This window comes from Mauremys reevesii, linkage group 5 (genome assembly GCF_016161935.1).
Source record: "Mauremys reevesii isolate NIE-2019 linkage group 5, ASM1616193v1, whole genome shotgun sequence".
Classification (NCBI taxonomy): Eukaryota; Metazoa; Chordata; order Testudines; family Geoemydidae; genus Mauremys; species Mauremys reevesii.
The window spans coordinates 69,385,466-69,404,638 of record NC_052627.1 but is presented as its reverse complement, the minus strand read 5'-3'; the positions used below and the strand labels follow the sequence as shown (position 1 = coordinate 69,404,638).

Below are 19,173 nucleotides of genomic sequence, written 5' to 3'. Positions count from 1 at the left end.
AACAACCATAACATTTTTAGAGTTACGAACAACCTTCATTCCTGAGGTGTTCATAACTCTGAGGTTCTACTGTATATAAAAATGCTGCTTAACATGTACAGAGCAATAGAGAAACTGAAGACACATTTGCTGTTCCTGTTTCCTACTCCTGTTGAAAGGTCTCTGAATTGTTGGTTTCTGACCAGATAGCATGTGGTTTTCCGTAGATGAGGTATTATCTGGGTGTCCTTAATGTAAAGAAATTCCTTAAGGCTTGAGCTATTAAGCACGAGTGAGTGCCATCTCTCTTATGCTAATTCTCTTAGGTCATGTCTTGACTCAACAAATAAGTTGTGTTTTAAAATGTGTTGGCTAACAGGATTTAAAATAATAATTTCTATCTTGTGCAGGCCAGGCAAATAATACTTTAAAAAAATATTTTATCTAGTTGTGGTTCACTCTAAGCTCCTACATGTGTTGACCATGACCAGCTAACAAGTTTAAAAACATGATTTGTCTTCACTATGTGCAAAGTCCATCTGTTTTTCTTCCCTACACACTAGGGCACATGTGGGCTAGTTTTGCTACCAAATCAGGATGTGAAGTGAGAACTTGGGAGTTACCTAAATTATGACTGGGTCTTCCCAGAAGTCACCTAGATTTATTGTGGTTCAAGAAAGACGTACCTTAGCACAGAAGGAATCCAAACAGATCATTCTTTATATCAAATCTTTATCTGCAGATGGAATATTAGATGCCAGATTAAGGACTCATTTAGTAGGCTTTTGCAACCTGCCGTGGTGTTTTAGACCCATCTGTGAGACTTGTGGAGTGGTTACGTGGAACTTTACCCAGCAATTCTGTATCAGTGCCAAGATTAAGTCAGATGTCTGTTTTGGGACAGCAGTTTTATTGAATTATTGTGAAATGTTAATCTACTGCGTGGGGTGTATGGAGAAGACAGCTACATAACATTCCAATACCAGGGACACCCGGACTGTATTGGTTCCACAGAGCCACATTCATGCACCTTATTTCCTTATAGTTTCTTCAGATCATCCAAAGGAGAAAGGGGTCTATTACTGCTTTTAATTAGAGTCTCAGTGCTTTTGTGAATGTGTGGTAGCATGTGGCACACTCTTGAGGTGAACTGCCTTCAATTTGATTCAGGGGTCTGGGTGGACTTCAAAAGTCCAGGTACATGGAAGCAATATATTCAGAACTGAAGTGGGATTAAACTTTGAATTTCCTCCTGTTATATTTTCTTTTCCTAGACAACAGTGATGGGGATATTGCCAGTGAATGTGAAGCATATGACAGTGTCTTCAGCCATTTGGAAGAGTTGAGATATAATCTGGAGCAGGAAATAGGCTTTGATAAATTCATTGAAGTTTATGATAAAATAAAGGTTTGTGGAGTGCTCTAAATGAAAAACAGATCAATCTACCTTGAGTTGCTTATTGCTGCATAGTGTTTTATATGACTAGAATTTATGAACATTCTAACTTTGAATTCTGTTCAGCATATTAATGCTAATACAGAAAATTTCATTCTGTGACCTAAAAGATAAATGTTTTGTGTTAATCCACAATTCTTTTTATAAATTTGTAAATTGTTTCACTTTATGATCACTTCAAGTTTTAAATTGGACCACTTGCATTGTCTACTCTTATAGGCAATACATGAAGATGAAGACGAGAATATTGATATTTGTTCAACAATAGTTCAGAATATTCTGGGACATGAATATAAACATCTGTATGCCAAGATTCTTCATTTAGTGATGGCAGATGGAGCCTATCAAGAAGGTAATGTTCTTAACACTTTACTGCAGTTGCATACTATTTCTGTATTCTATTCTCCTGCTTGGATAATCTCATTTGTAATAGTCTCTGACATTAATAATATTTTTTCTAAAACAAACAGTTTTAAACTCATTATTACACTAATTACTTGGATTAAAAACGATCAGAAATGCACAAAGGATATTGGGGAAAAAATAGTCCTTACAGGAAATAGCAGCTGAGGAAATTTATCAGATTTCTCACATTGAACATTTTTGATTAATACTATGCACATTCCTTTTGTAGCTAATCACAGATATGCTCCTACAGGTAAAGTTGGTTATTTAGCTCTGGAGCATATATGGATCAGAGCAGAAATGAGGGAGATAAGAAATATAATAAATAGCCAAACCCAGGCTACTAGAGGTTCTGCCTGAAAGAGATTTGTGTTATCAGACTGTTATCCCTTTGATACCTATACCATCATCCTGTACTTCTGCATCAGTACCAATGGAGTATGAGAAAGATCTGGGTCAGATCAGGCATCTGGGTTCTGTACCATCGGTACTGAAGGTGGCCTTCATCATCTGATTCTTATCTATATGCCACTGGTGCCAAAAGAGTTTAGATATGCTAAAAATGTCCATGTCTCCACTAGGCCAGAATCTCTGTTACTTAACCGTACCAGTCATCTTGCAGTACGACAATCTGCTGAGTCACCAACTCCACATCTGTCATGGAGGCCATTTTACTCACCAACTTCAGTCATCCAGGGCAAACAATTCTCTTTCTCTCACACACAAACACTCACACTCCACATCTTCCCACCCACCTGTTCTCACCTCCCCATGAATATGTTGAGGAGGACTCTGACTCTCAAATTTTAGTAAAGGGTTCTCCTGTATATTCTAGGAGGCATAATTTGCCCACATGTACCAACTCTGGAAGAAACAAGACCTCAGCTCCCAGCCTCTGAGTTATGACGCTATGCCCTTTGGCCCTTCCCTCAGTGGCCTTGTTGGGATCCTCTGGCTATTTACCTCTTCCAGTTTAGGTCAGCATCTACTCACTGCCAAAGGGAGCATACACAATCTCATTCTTCCCAACCTCCTCTCTCACCTTCCCAAATAGGGGAGGGGAGATTTTTGAGGAGCAGGAGGTAAGGGCTGACAAAGAGGTGACACCTGTTGTTAATATTTTGTTGTCATTGCCTGATGAAGCCATCATGCCTTCACTATCTTCCATGGCGGATGACTTCAGGATGTTTCAGGAGCTGATGAAACATATTGCCAATATGCTTCAAATTCCAGTGGAGGAGATCCAGAATTCTAACCATAAACTCCTGGACATTTTGCACAGCTCAGCCTGTATGTAGGTAGCCACCCCTGTCAATGAACTTTGCCAGAGCCTGCTAAGATTATCTGGCAGACTTCACTTACCACACTACCTACTTGTAAATATGCAGCTAAAATGTACTATGTCCCAGTCAAGGATTCTGAGTTTTTATTTTCTGCCCTATACCTTTTGTAGTGGAGGCCATCAATGGATAAGGTAGGCAATACAATTCTAAGTCGGCCCTTTACTCCAAAGACCACAAGGGACTTGACCTCTTTGGTTGTAAGTCCTACTCCTCAGCTATATTACAGTTTCAAGTTGCGAACCACTAGGTGCTTATGTCAAAATATAATTATTTACAAGTTTAATTCTCTTATTCAACACTTTCCAGCTGAGCATCAGGAAGGTCAACTTTTGGCAAAAATATAATTACAGACATGCCTCCTTAGATGCTGCCTATGCTGCAGCACAGTTCATAACCACCATGACTGTGATGCGATGAGAATTTTGGTGGCAGCTGTTGGGTTTTCCTAGTGAGGTTCAGAGTACTGTTGAAGACCTTCTTCTTCGAGTGCTGTCCCTGTGGGTGCTCCACTGTAGGTGATGGTGCATCCCAGCGCCATTGATCGGAGATTTTCGGTAGCAGTGCCTGGTCAGGACGCACGCACTCAGTTGGTATCTCCCGTCTCGTTGGAATCTTCCTGAGCACGTGCATCCCGCACCCTTCTCAGTTCCTTCTCAACCACGGGACTCGGAGCAGTGCTGATCCTCTTCCCTGGTTTTTGAATGAAACAATTACATAGAAATAGTTAGATAGTAATATCCTAGTTGTTTCCCTTCCTTTAGAATAGTTACTTAATTTAAAAAAAATGTCCTCAGGTTTGTCTCCCACTGAGACTCTCTCCCATTACTAGTTCAATAATGCCAGGGGCTTCAGGATTCAAGGAATGTGCTTCCTGTCAGGACTTTATGCCAATGTCCAATGGGCACTTGCGCTGTGTGAAGTGCCTTGGTGAGACACATGTCCCTGCCAAGTGTGTCCACTGCACGAGCCTCAAAACCAGGGCTCGTCCTGACAGGAACCTGCTGCTGAAACTGCTTCTCATGCAGAAATCCCTGCAGCCACCTCTGGAGACAGGTAATGGCAAACCCTCTCCCTCACGCTCCCCGGCCAGGTCTGAACGACCGGGAGCATGGCTTCACCCTCTCTGGAGCAGAGGCAAGAAGCTCTGCAGCTGCCTATGGAGCAGGGCAGTAAACCCGCTCCCTCATGCTCCCCTGCCAGGTCAGAACCGACCGGGGGCCCGGTTTCACCCTCTCACGTGAAGAGGCAGGAAGCCCTAATGTCTCCTCTCAGAGACACTCAAGAGGGTAATTGATCTCCTGCAGAGTCTTTACCCTTGGTGCTGTCAGCGCCGAGAGCAGGCAACTCTGACTGCCCCTGCACTTTACAAGCAACTCTCACGGGGCTCTAAAGCAGGGACCCGACTTCCCGCAGCGGGAAGCTCTCCTCGGCACCGGTTTCCCCGCACCGACAATGGACCCGGTGCCAACAACGAGTTCCACCTCCAGCACCGAGCCTGCCTGCTACCCCCAGCAGATTCAGACCCTCTGCGAGGCTCTCACAAACAGCTCTCAGCTCCTGCCAAAGTGAAACTAAAATCACTCCGAGCTGCCGCTCAGACTTTATGCTCTGCAGCACACCAGCCTACAGAGCAGCAACAATTCCTGCATCAGCAGGATAATCTCTGTGGCTCCTAGGCCTGACTCTCTGCTCCAGGACAGGGAGCACTCATTGTTTGAACAGCAGCTCTCCCCACGTGACCTGGATACTTTGACTGATAGTGAGAATGGCACACAGCAGCAGGCAGGGTTCTCCCTGCCTGAGTCTTCTCCCCCCCCGCCCACCGGAACCATATATACCCCAAGACATGGGGCATCTTAAGAATCAGCCTCAGTTTCCCTACTTTGTCCCCCAGTGGCCGGGACCCATTTTTTTTCCTACCCGATGCCCTGGCCTCAGTGGTACCCGTGGTTGGCTCCTGCCACTGCTTCTCCTTGCGCTCCTTCTACCAGACCGCAAGCTCATCCTATGCCTGTATCACCAGCTCTATCAACATCTAGAGCTCCTGAACCCCCTCTTGAAGACGTGGGCTATGACCTCTTCCCTGTTTTACTGGCTCCTGCCTCACCATCAGCCGCAGAAGTCACCCTTATGCCTCCACCTCCACAAAACATGGACGGCTTTATGCAATTCCACAAACTCAGCACATCCCTTTGGAGGAAGTCCGGGAGACACAACATAGGCTTCTCAAAATCCTCCAACCCTCTGCACCTTCAAAGATAGCATTACCCAAAGAGAAAGCTCTCCTAGAACCACTGGTTCTCTCTCACAGACCCCGCCTCCATTCACCAACATTCAAGAAAGCTCAACATAAATACTACATGCCTGCGAGGAACATTGATTTCTTATTTTCCCACCCACAACCCAATTCTATTGTGGTTGATGCAGCAACACACAGAACAAAGCAGCCACACTACTGGCCCACTCTGCAGGACAAGGACCTCAAACGTCTTGACCTCCTGGACCGCAAGGTTTATACTCTGCTACTTTGCAATTTAGGATTGCAAATTTATTCTACCCTCCTTGCAAGCTATGACCATGACCCCTACAACAAGCTCTTTGATTTGCCTCCCATATACCGAAGGACAGGAGAGCAGACTTCCAGTTAGTCCTCATCGAAGGTCAGTTGGTGTCTAGCATGGCACTATAAGAATCCCTGGTCGTGTCTGATCCAGCAACCCGCACCACTGCAGTGGTGATGTGCTGGTCTTCTTGGCTCTCGGCATCCGATATCCCCAAAGATTTGCAGTCCAAAGTGGAGAGTCTCTACTTTGACAAAGATAACCTCTTTTCCCACAAACAAAAACAAACAAACCCAATATGAAATCTTTTACATTATGAAAGACTCTAGAGCCACGTTCTGGACATTGGGCACTTACCCGTCCCTTCCCAGGAGACAAGGGTATCAACCTTACCAAATGCCCAGCGCAGAACAATATCACCAACCCCAGTCTACACCGTATGACACTGGTAAAAACCGCAACAGACCTCTTAGATGCAGGCAAACCCAGGCACAACCAACTACTTCCCACCATTGGGTAACACAATTTTGAAGGGAGTACATGCAACCACCCCTTGACTCCACCACTTATTTGCCCATTTGGCTACCGCCTCCAGACTTTCCACCATGTCTGGCAACAGATCACGCAGGACCGTTGGGTCCTGGAAATAGCTCAGTCAGGTTACTCCATCCCTTTCCTGTTTTCCCTGCTTATCCTTTCTCCTTCTCTGTCCCTCTTAGGGACCCCTCTCATGAGCACCTTCTCTGTGTGGAGGTGGCTCGTCTTCTCCACCTAGATGCAGTCAAACATGTGCTGATGCAACATCGGGGAAAAGGATTCTACTCCCAAATTAAAGGCAGGGGGTGGAGACCTACATTGGATCTACACCAACTGAACATGCTTGTACAGGTGCAAATATTCAAGATGGTCACATTGGGCACAATAATACCCACACTGCACAAGGGGACTGGTTCACAGCTCTCACCCTACAATATGCCTATTTCCATATATACATTCATCCAACCCAGCAGACATAGTTTTCTGCATAACACTGACTCCGCCACCGAACATATTGGCCTCCCTACATTGGTAGACAAGACCAGAGAACCTATGCATGGACGTTCCCTTCCATCCACACTCCCCAGTACTCATGTTAACCATGGTCGCTTCCCAGATAGATTGCGGAGCGCACTTAGGCAACCACAAGGCATGGGGCTGCTGGTCCCTATTAGAGATGCGTCCGCACATCAATCTCCTAGAACTCCGAGCTGTCAGGCAGGGAGGAGTATAATCGCACTCCGTATGCACAATGGCTATTAAACTATGGAATTGGTGCATACATCATCACATAAGTCACCGCTTCCTGCCTGCCCACGTGTCACAACACTACCGCCGACACACTCAGCAGACAGTTCTCCGAGAAACACGAATGGGAATTATATCCATCAATACCCCAACAGCTGTCCTCCCACTGGGGCACTCCATTGATAGACCTGTTTGCCACTCCTCAAACTGCAAATGCCATCTATTTTGCTCCAGAACAGGACTCGGAAACACACCTCATTCCTTGGAACAACTCCTTCATGTACGCTTTTCCACTGATTCCACTCATACACAGGGTTCTACTCATACTTTTTGCCCCAGCTTGGCCCAGGCAGACATGGTATCCTTACCTGCTACGCATGTCCATCCATTCTCCCCATACTCTCCCCGACAGACCACATCTCTTCTCCCAGAACTATGGTCAGCTTCTTCATCTGCAGCTCTGAAAACTCTATCTGACGGTGTTGTTCTTTCAAGGTTTCAACCCCACGAATTAGTCTGCTCAGAACAGGTCCGACATGTCCTCCTGCACAGTAGAAGGGACTCCACTCCTAAGACTTACCTGCAAAAGTGGAAATGCTTCTCCATCTGGTGCTTCCACAGATGCTTAATACCCCAGACTGCAACCCTCCCTGACATCTTAGACCATCTTTTCAAACTAAAACAGGACACGTTTTCACTCAGTTTTATCACAGTACGTCTCGCGGCCCTTACCACCTTCCATGACACTCTGGACAGCTATTCACTTTCACATGCCCCACCATGAAACGCTTCCTCACGGGCCTGCAAAACCTCTACCCTGAGATTCATTCACTAGTAGCCTCCTAGAGTCTCAACCTAGTTCTCTGCGCTCTTATGAAACCTCTTTTTGTGCCCCTGGCCACTTCATCCCTGCTCCACATGTCCAGTAAAGTGGCTTTCTTGGTTGCCATAACGTCAACAAGAAGGGTTGGTGAAATAAGCGCCCTGATGGCCTACCCTCCCTACACCATTTTCTCTAAACACAAGCTTACCATACAAACCTGGCCCAAATTTCTCTCCAAGGTAGTGTCTACCTTCCACCTTAACCAGTCAATACACTTACGTGTATTCCATCCCAACCCTCACATGACTCCACAGGAAGCTGTATCACATACCCTCGATGTCCGACAGGCTCGTGCATTCTATCTTGACAGAACTAAACCATTTCTTGAATCCCCTAGGCTTTTGTTTCTACTACCAAGAGATCAAAGGGTGATGCTATCTCTAAGCAAAGACTCTCCAAGGGGCTCTCCACTTGCATCAGATCTTGCTATCAGACACAGAATATTCAACCACCAGAGGGTGTTAGGACTCATTTTACTAGAGCAATGTCAACATCCATTGCCTTCCTCCACAGCGTACCTGTTACAGATGTATGCAAGGTGGCCATGTGGACATTTGACCACACATTTGCCAAACATTATGCTATCGCATGGGATACTACAGCAGACACCATAGTCAGCCATATGGTACTTTCTACCTTTGTTCCTCACACAACTCCAAAATCCCACCAACCATAGTGGGTATTGCTTTACATTTACTTACAGTGGAGAACCTACAGGGACAGCACTCGAAGAAGAAGAGAAAGTTACTCACCTTGCAGTAACTGAGGTTCTTGGAGATGTGTGTCCATGTGGGTGCTCCACTCTCCACCCTCCTCCCCTCTACTTTGGAGTATTAGTATGATTTCTCCACAGTAGAGAAGGAACTGAGGAGGGTGCGGGACGCACGTGCTCAGGAAGATTTCAACGAGACGGGAGATGCCAACTGAGTGCGTGCGTCCCGACCAGGCACTGCTACCGAAAATCTCCGATCAACGGCGCCGGGACGCACCGTCACCTACAGTGGAGCACCCACAGGGACACACATCTCGAAGAACCTCAGCTACTGCAAGGTGAGTAACTTTCTCTTCCTTTTGACAGCCACCAAACTATTTGCTAAGTCTACAACTGACTTTCTTCACCCTCTGAGGGACTTAAGAACCATGCTCAAATCCCTCGGGATCTATACACCTGTGAACAAAAGAAGGTTTAGCACATCTCAAGATTTCAGAGGTTTCTTCTCCAGCATTTTTCTAACTTCCATAGGCCACCTGAGTTATTAACCAAGAGACTTAGATATTCGAAGAAGCCAGCTTCTGCCGCAGCTACTTCGTCCCGCCATTCACAGTTTCTAAGCATCAGTTTTGATAGCTTGGACTGGAGTCTCAACCGATTAGTCGACGGGTCTTACTGCTATTCCGTCCTACGGTCAATCCCCCCTTTTGGATACCATCTTTCTCAATTTTAAGCTGCATGAGAGAATGTAACATCGGAAAAATAGATGTTGGAAACCATAACATCTGGTTACACCATTTCATTTCAGTCCCTTGCCCGCCACCCCATCCCTTTTCAGCTACCTATCTCACGATCAGTTGCTGACACAAGAGATTGCCTCTCTTCTGTGTTTAGGAGCCATAAAACCAGTTCCTGTGTAGCACAAGGGAAAGGGATTCTACTCAAAGTACGTTCTGGTTTCCAAAAAAAACAAAGGATCGAGGCCAATGCTAGACCTCAGACGTCTGAACAAATAATATGCAGGCATAATTTCCTCTCTAGATTCTGGAGGTTGGTTTATGAATTTCAGCCTACAGGAATACATTTTCGTGTGGCATTCCAACCTACTTACAAGAGGTTTCTTCTATTTCTGTTAAACCATGACCATTACCTGTACCAGGTGCTCCTTTTTGGCCTCTCCTCGGCCCCAAAGATATTCTCAAAGGTTATAGCAGTCAGCCGTACTCCTTCATCATGGATACATAATCATCTTCTCTTATCCAGGCAATTAGTTGTTCGGGGCAGACCTTATCGGAAAGCATTATCAGTGCTACAGGTGATAAAATCCCTATTCTGCAGCATAGGCCTCCAGGTCAATCTCAAGAAGTCCATTTTGATACCACTTCAGTGTCTAAATTTTATAGAAGGTTTTCTGGATGTGCTAGCAGGCAGGGCTTGTCTCCCTTCCAACAGATTTCTCACCCTCAAAAACTCATCTCAAGAATTCAGTGCATTCCCCAATTGTCAGTAAGAAACTGTCTTCAACTGCTGGGGCACATAGCAGCTTGTATTTTGTATTTTAGCATGCCAAGTTACATCTTCAGTGTCTCCAGAGATGGCTTTGTATGGTCTACAGACTGAACAAGCACAGTCTGGACAAGCTTGTATCTGTTACCCAGTGGATTCTGCAGTCACTCAACTAATGGGAAGACCCTGTGAATATCTGTGCCAGAGCCACATTTATCCAAAATCGCTCTACTGTCATGATAACATCAGATGCACTATTCTTGAGATAGGGGACACAGCTGGGACCCCCACACAATTCAAGGCAGATGTTCACTGCAAGAACAGCTCCACCGCATCAACTTTCTGGAGTTGAGTGGCCAGAAATATTAATTTTCATTTTCTCCTTCTAATCAGAGCCAATTCAATCAAGATAATGACAGACAGCATGGCCTGAATGTATTATATCTCTTATCAGGGAGACACACATTCCCTTCTCTCTGCACCAAAGTGATAAAACTCCTGGAATTGGTGCATAGCCAAAAGTATATTCATCTCAGCTGAACTGCCTGGTATAAAAACACCATGACAGATGACCTCTGCAGACATTGCTCCATAAATTACAAACGGGAGCTAGACAACTAAGTCCTCAACTGACTATTCTTAGCTTGGGGATTCCCAGAGATCAATCTTTTTGCCCCAGCAGCCAATACAAAGTGCAACAAATTCTGTTCCAGGGCAGGTTTTGAGACTTAATCTCTAGGAGATGGCAGTCTCATTTCATGAACAGGGAGCCCTCATTTTACGCACATCCACCACCACCACCATTGCAAGGTTCGCAAAACGATCAAGCAAGACCGCATGGTAATCATTTTGATTGCTCCACCTTGGTCAAGACAGGTTTGGTATCCTTATCTCATCCAACTTACCTCTTACCCATCTGTTGTCTCAGAATGCCAACTGGAGATCCTTGTTCTTAATTGCCTCATGAAACATCCTTTTGAGTTACTAGCTATGTGCTCCTTCTTACATCTAACTGTGAAGACAGCGTTCTTGGTGGCCATCACCTCTGCCCTTAGGGTCAGGGAACTGGGGGCTCTAATGGAAGACCCTCTATTCACAGTGTTCTCTACAAAAAGGTGTTACTTTGACTCCATCCAAAAAAAATTATCTAAGGTTTCTTCTGAATTTCATATTAATCAGACCATTCACCTTCCAATTACTTTCCCAAGCCACATCAGACTAAATAAGAAACTTCTTTCCATACCCTAAATGTGAGGAGGCTGTTAGCATTTTACCTGGATAGAACCAGACACTTCAGAAAAATCTCCTAGGCTTTTTATGTCAATTGCAGACAGATTTCAGTGATCCCCAGTCTCCATGCAGAGGCTCTCAAGATGGGTCTCTGGTTATATTATATTTACTGGCATGAGTTGGCTGGTGATCAACCTTCCCCTAGAGTGATAGCTCATTCTACAAGATGACAGTCTACATCAGTAGCTTCTCAAATATGTTCCAGTTGCTGAAACCTGGACATGTGCACCTACTTTCTCCAAGCATTATGGTTTTGGTTAATGCTGCTAGATCACATGCTGCAGGAGGCAATGCAGTTGTACTGTACTGGAGTCACCTGAAGTGGAGCACCCATAGGGATGTAATAGAAGAAGGAGCGATTACTTACCTTGTGCAATAACTAGAGTTCTTCAAGCTGTGTCCGCCAAGTGGTGCTCCACTACCCCATCTCCTTCTCCTTTGATTCAGATCATCCCTAGTGGAGCTTTGCGATAGAGAAGGAACTAGGGTCGGTTTGCCCCCGCAATGCTTTATATCCTTGGTGTGGGGGCACAAGGATGTGAAGGGTAGATGTGTTAGCTAAATGGGCACTACTACCAAAAATTTCCGATCAAAGGCGGAAGGGCGTGTTCACATTTGAAGTGCAATGCCCATATGGACATACATCTTGAAGAATTCCAGTTACTACAGAGGGTGAGTAATCTCTCCTTTCTTGGTAGTGAAAGGATTTCATTGTGATAAAAGCTTGTTATATATGATTAAGTTGAACAGGCCATATAGAATGCAAGAATCTTAAGACGTTTTAGTTCAGTAAAGATGTAATGTTTTTTTGCTTTACAGGCTTGTATGCATAATGCTTTCAGTGCTGTTTTGAAATCTGTTAAAAATAATTTTAAAGTTCATTTCAATCTTACTTCATAATAGAATTTTTATCGTATATGGTTGCTTACTTAACTATTTAACTTACTAAATTTTAGTGAATCTGCTAAATTTGTCTTCTTTTCCCCTCTCTACAGATAATGATGAATAAACCTGACTCAGGAAGTGTGATATGTAGGTGTCTGGATTCTTACAGCAGAATTGCAAGTTACAATGGAAAATGTAATAATAACTGAATAAGGAGCAGGAAAGTGGGAGACATAAGAAAAGTATGCTGATTGCATGAAAAAGATGGAAAAATGCCTATATTTCAGATGAGATGTTTATGTATTTCCTTTGATATGTTTCCTCATTTTTAAAGTTACCTGCTGCAGAAATCACACTTTATCTTAAAAATTTCAACCAAAGTATACCTGCTTCTAGCTCTTCACTTACACACTAAAAATAATTCTATTTATCCCTACTAAAGATTGTATTTCATTTTCAGTTGACCAGTTAGACTGTATTTAAATAATCACATTGTATCAGTGGCCCAAGTGTGAATATTTCACATTTTTTAGAATAAAACTGGTAGCATGTTGAAGTTTCAATTAGTTAGTTTAGGTGACACTGGTTAAAAAATATCTTAATAGTTTTTTTGCAAATTGAGGCAAACTGGTCTTTATTACATCATTGAGAAAGTTAATTTTTTTCCAAAGGAGTAATGGAATTCATTTGGAACTGGAGAGTTTCTGCCATAATCTTTCTAGCAGAGACATTAATACTTCAAATTTTGCTACCTTCTCTAACTCTAAAGCTGTGCAAAAGTTAAGGCTGCTCTTTTTTTCCCCTCCTGCCACACAGAGAAAAACCAAAATGGGATAATATATCTGTGTTAAACACTTAAATACTGTGTTACTGTTGTCATTTTGATACTGATGATTTGTTGTGTGATCTCCCAGGACAATATAAACCTAGATTTTCCCTGTACTCTGTTCCTCTGTCAGAGGGAGCACCATACCGGCAAAATAAGGTGTGTTTTGATTTTTTTTCCCCAGAGGCAATGACTAGAAAGTGTTACTAGTCTGTGTGTACAACAGGTCAAGTATTACAGATCAAATGAAACTTATACTTTTCACTTATCCTATTGGAGAGAGATGGATTTTCAAACCCTGAGTAATAGCAATCTCAGTTGGAAAAATATAAAAGTCAAATTATTTTAGCATTAAGTGAAAGTTAATGTGTACATTATTTCTAATCTTCATAAATAAATACTTGATTTTTGTATAACTGTTTATTTTTATGATATTATTACATTATTACTATTAAAAATTCCTTTCTTGCCCATTGCAGGGGGCAGGGGTGTAAAACAGTGTTAAATTCTTTTTGCCTCTGTGGAATTGTTTCTCTTTACATGTTTTAGAACCAGAGTGTCAGATTAATTGGAGGAAGAGGGTCAAAATCCATTGTTCCCTTGGCTGGGTTATAAATTTAGGAATCCACAGTGAAATCCCACTGATGTCAGTGGGAGATTTGTACAAAGATCAGAGGTAAATGGTCGTGATATATTACCTAAACTTTCAGTTCTTATTCGAGTGATTGCTCATATCCATTCCATGTAGGTGTGTGCGCGCCACGTGCACGTTCATCGGAAGACTTTTACCCTAACAACACTCAGTGGATCGGCTGGGCGCCCCCTGGAGTGGCGCCACCATGGCCCCGGATATATACCCCAGCCGACCCACCCATCCCTCAGTTCCTTCTTACCGCCCATGTCGGTCGTTGGAACAGTGGAGTGCGGCTTAGCTGACCTCCACCTCCCTAGCATTCTCGTACTTCTCGTTCTCTTTGTGTATATAGTTGTAGATATAGTTGAAATTTAGATAAGTGTAGTTAATTGTTAAGTAAGTACTTAGTACACTTAGTCGGGTTCAGGGCTTAGCACCGGGACCGGAGCACATGCCCGGCTCCCCAGGATTCAAGCCGTGCTCGGCTTGCCACAGGCCGATGCTCACAGGGGATCCGCACAACTCCTGTCTGAAGTGCCTCGGCGAGTCGCACTTAACAGCTAAGTGCCCAATTTGCAAGACTTTTAAGCCACGCACTAAGAAGGAGTGGGACATTAGGCTTAAACAGCTCCTTATGGAGGCGGCTCTCACCCTTCCGTCCTCGGCACCGAGTGCGGCCCCATCGGACTCCAGGAGCGCCTCATCGGCACCGGATCGTACCGGTACGCCTAAGCCCTCTTGGCACCGGACATCACCGGCACCAAAACCAGGCCTGAGGCGCTCGCTCTCCCCGAGAGCAACAAAGGCTAAGACCCCTGTCACTCCGGCACCGCCCGACGCGCGGCACGAGGGCACGGCTCAGCTGCATCGCCCGGCGCCCGCTCCCGCCGCGGCACCTGCTAAGCCGGCGCCGTCGACTCCGGTCCGCCAAGGGCCGTCGAGTCCGGCACCTGTCTCCCTGGCACCCGCCGTGGTTGAGCTTGTCATACCATCCACGCCGGAGGTATGTGAAGTGGCTAAGGACCTGATCGCACTGACGGGCCCAGCACCGCCACCACCCCCGGCACCGCCAGTGTGGGTGATTCAATCAATCGGGAAGCCGGCCCTCATTCGTCCAGCTTCGATCAGCACACCTGACCGGCACTGCTCTCGATCGCGGTCCAGCAGGCGATCCAGGTCCAGGCTCCACTCCACCACACGGCGCCGGTTCGACTCGCGGCACCGCTCTGCGTCCCGGTCGCCGTCCTGCTACTCACGGCACCGCTCACGGTCCCGGCACCACTCACAGAACCGCTTCCCCAGGAGCCGCTCCCGCCGCCGCTACTCCAGGTCCCAGTCGACCTCCCGGCACCGGGCCGGTCGTAGGTCCCGGTCTCATTCTCGGCACCGGAGTTCTTCGCGGCACCGGTCCCCCCTGCGGAAGAGCACCAGATCGGTGGGGACATCGGCCCAAGGCCTCTCTGCTCCGCTGTGGCCTTCCAGGCATCCGTCGGCTTCGTCCCAAGTGGGAAGTTATTACTCCCAGGACCATGAAGCGGGTGTGCCGGAGGGCCTGCTTCAGGAAGCCCATTCCCAAGCGCAAGGTGCTCAGCAGTGGCCCTTTTGGACACCATGGGCATACCATCAGGCCCAAGGTGCTCCTCTGGTTCCCTCGCGGGCCACCTCTTCCGAGCATCGGGCCCCTGAGGCCACGGTTAGTCGTCCTCCACCAGCTGGCACGGGCGACCAGTTAGCTCAAGCATCCACCTCACCGGCGCAGCTCGAGCAGGAGCCTCAGCAGGACCAGGAGCAGATACAGGATGCCCTCGCCCCCGGCGTCTCGTCCTCCTCTTCGCCGGATGAGGCAGTGGCTGGCTCATCGTCCTCGAGCCCGCCCCCAATAGACCTTAAGGCACACCAGGACCTCTTCAGGAGAATTGCCCTCAACATAAATCTACAGGTGGAGGAGGTCCCAGAGGTCGAGGATCCTGTCGTCAGCATCCTTGCGGCTGACACGCCCACCAGAGTGGCTCCACCATTTATTAAAACAATTCAAGCCAAGGCAGACACATTGTGGCAATCGCCGGCCTCTATTCCGCCGACAGCAAAGAGAGTCGAGCATGAATATATGGTGCCATCCCGAGGGTACGAGTACCTGTATATGCATCCTCCTCCCTGGTGGTCCAGTCAGTCAATGATAAGGAGCGTCATGGACAGCAGGCCCCCGCTCCGAAATCCAAGGAAGCCAGATGGATGGACCTTCTGGGCCGCAAGGTGTATTCGGCAGGCGCCTTGCAGCTGCGCGTAGCGAATCAGCACACTCTGCTGAGTCGCTATGATTATAACACCTGGGCAGAGATGGCTAAATTCCGGGAGTTGCTTCCCCCAGATTCCCACCAGGAGTTCAAGGCCTTCCTTGAGGAAGGGAAAAAGGTGGCCAGGACCTTCTTGCAGGCTTCCCTAGACGCGGCGGACTCCGCAGCCAGAACCTTGGCGGCCGGTGTTACCATGAGGCGCATCTCCTGGCTGCAGGCTTCCAACCTTCCGCCCGAACTTCAGTATACCATTCAGGACTTGCCCTTCGAGGGCAAGAGTTTATTCTCTGAGAAAACGGACACCAGACTCCAAAATTTGAAGGACAATAGGGTCACTATGCGTAACCTGGGCATGCATACCCCCGTGACCCAGAGGCGCACTTACCGCCCTCAGCCTTTCCGTCCCTACTCTGTCCCTAGGCAGAGACAAGATTTCGGCAGACGCCGAGGGCGCGGAGGCTGCAGGCGCTATTCAGGCCCTATTCAGGCCCTCAATCCAACCAAAACCGTGGCTTCTCCAAAGAGCAACTGGACCCGAAGTCGTCCTTTTGAAGGCGCGCCCGGGGACAGCATACCTCTTCCAGTTCAGGATCCTTTCCCTCCCTTCTCCAACCGCCTCTCTTATTTTTTCCCTGCGTGGTCCCACCTGACCTCGGACATCTGGGTTCTGCGCACCGTGAAGCAAGGATACCATCTCCAGTTTGCTTCAACCCCGCCTTACCACCCCCCCCTACCAGTCCCTCTTCAGGGACCCCTCTCACGAGCAATTCCTCTTGCAAGAGGTCCAGACGCTTCTCACCATCGGAGCGATAGAGGAGGTGCCAAGGGAGGAATGGGGCAAAGGGTTTTACTCCTGTTACTTCCTGATCCCCAAGTCAAAAGGAGGTCTCAGGCCTATCCTAGACATACGCAGCCTCAACAAATTCCAGATAAAGTTAAAGTTCTGGATGGTCTCCCTAGGGACCATTATCCCGTCCTTGGATCCCGGAGACTGGTATGCTGCCCTCGACATGAAGGGCGCTTATTTTCACATAGCCATTTTTCCTCCACACAGGAGATACCTCTGCTTTGTAGCCGGCCATCGGCATTTCCAATTTGCGGTCCTTCCCTTCGGCCTCTCCACGGTGCCTCGAGTATTTACAAAATGTATGGCGGTGATCGCCGCCCACCTCCGTCGCCAAGGGCTCCACATGTACCCATACCTGGATGACTGGCTCATCAAAGCGGCCTCCCAGGAGAAAGTGAGGGCACATATTCGAGTGGCAAAGGACCTGTTTGCACGTCTCAGCCTACTGATCAATGTGGACAAGTCCACCCTGGTCCCCACTCAAAGGCTGGACTTTATAGGAGCTACCTTGGATTCCACTCTGGCCAAAGCCTGTCTGCCTCAGCCGAGGTTCCTCGCAATGTCCACGATCATCCGCAGTCTGCAGGCCTTTCCCACGACCTCGGTCCGCACTTGCCTCAGTCTCCTAGGCCACATGGCGGCATGTACATACGTCACCAAATTCGCCAGACTCCGCCTTCGCCCGCTTCAAACTTGGCTCCATTCGGTGTACCGTCCGGGCAGGGACGTGATGGACAGGTTAGTCACCATCCCGCCGAGTACTCTGCGCTCCCTCGACTGGTGGCTGAATCCCTCCGTGGTGTGTGCGGGGTTACCGTTCCACCCACCGCAGCCCACCCTGTCTCTGACAACAGATGCGTCATCCCTCGGCTGGGGAGCCCACCTCGGTCGCCTGCGCACCCAAGGCCTGTGGTCAGCGGAGGAACTCTCCCTCCATATAAACGTGCGAGAGCTCAGAGCAGTTCGCCTGGCATGCCACGCATTTCACAGGCTTCTGTCCGGCCATGATCAATCAGGGAGGATGGGGCCTGCATATACAGAACCAGTTTCTCCTCCCTTGGTTTTCACACCTCAGCTGCTGGAACAGGGCCCCATCCTCCCTGATTGATCTAACCTCGTTATCTCTAGCTTGCTTCTTGCTTGCTTATATATACACACCTGCCCCTGGAAATTTCCACTGCTTGCATCCGAAGAAGTGGGTGTTCACCCACGAAAGCTCATGCTACAAAACATCTGTTAGTCTATAAGGTGCCACAGGATTCTTTGCTGCTTCTACAGAACCAGACTAACACGGCTACCCCTCTGATACTTGACGGGATTGATATTGGACGCATTCCTCGTTCAGTGGAAACACCAGCTGCTCTACGCGTTCCCCCCGTTTCCACTAGTTCACAAAGTGCTGTTGAAGCTCCGGCAGGACAGGGCGCATATAATCCTGATTGCTCCAGTGTGGCCCAGGCAGCCCTGGTACACCACGCTGCTCAGCCTGTCCGTATCCTCACCGATCACGCTCCCCCTCTGCCCGGACCTTATAACCCAGGAGCACGGCAGGCTCCGTCATCCGGACCTTCCGTCTCTCCACCTCACGGTGTGGCTCCTGCATGGCTAGACACTTCGGAGCTGTGCTGTTCCGCCCCTGTGCAGCATGTTCTGCTCAGTAGTAGGAAACCTTCCACTCGGTCCACATACTTGGCCAAGTGGAAGCGTTTCTTAGCCTGGTGTGCGTCACAGGATCTTACGCCCTCGAGGGTCCCCGTTCCAGTCATTCTAGACTATCTCTGGCACCTCAAACAGCATGGCCTTGCCTTATCTTCCCTGAAGGTCCACTTGGCAGCCATATCCGCCTTCCATCCCAGTGAAGGTGGGTTCTCGGTGTTTTCTCACCCCGTGGTCGCTAGGTTCCGCAAGGGGCTGGACCGCCTCTACCCTCAGGTTCGTCGTCCTGCCCCCGCCTGGGACCTTAACCTAGTACTAAACAAGCTTATGGGTCCGCCCTTTGAGCCGCTGGCCACTTGCTCTCTCCTATATCTTTAATGGAAGACAGTTTTTCTGGTGGCCATTACTTCGGCCAGGAGGGTCTCCGAGCTCTGAGCACTCACCGTAGACCCCCCTTACACTGTCTTTCATAAGGACAAAGTTCAATTGTGGCCACACCCCGCTTTTCTCCCTAAGGTGGTTTCGGCCTTCCATACCAATCAGGACATCTTCCTTCCCGTTTTCTTCCCTAAACCTCATTCATCTCCACGGGAGCAGCGGCTACACTCCTTA

General features: G+C 47.6%; 1 protein-coding gene across 7 annotated transcripts in view; it reads left to right on the top strand.

The window, feature by feature from the left end:
• NEK1 (NIMA related kinase 1) overlaps positions 1-13,543 on the top strand; it is a 142,155-nt gene extending 128,612 nt beyond the window's left edge. For all 7 annotated transcript variants that reach the window (XM_039542325.1, XM_039542324.1, XM_039542326.1 and 4 more), the window contains 3 exons: positions 1,254-1,387; positions 1,655-1,787; positions 12,415-13,543. In XM_039542325.1, the coding sequence (XP_039398259.1) occupies positions 1,254-1,387; positions 1,655-1,787; positions 12,415-12,428 (281 nt within the window). In that variant the 3' untranslated portion in view covers positions 12,429-13,543. The remainder of the gene's footprint in view (positions 1-1,253; positions 1,388-1,654; positions 1,788-12,414) is intronic.
• The last annotated feature ends 5,630 nt before the right edge of the window (positions 13,544-19,173 follow it).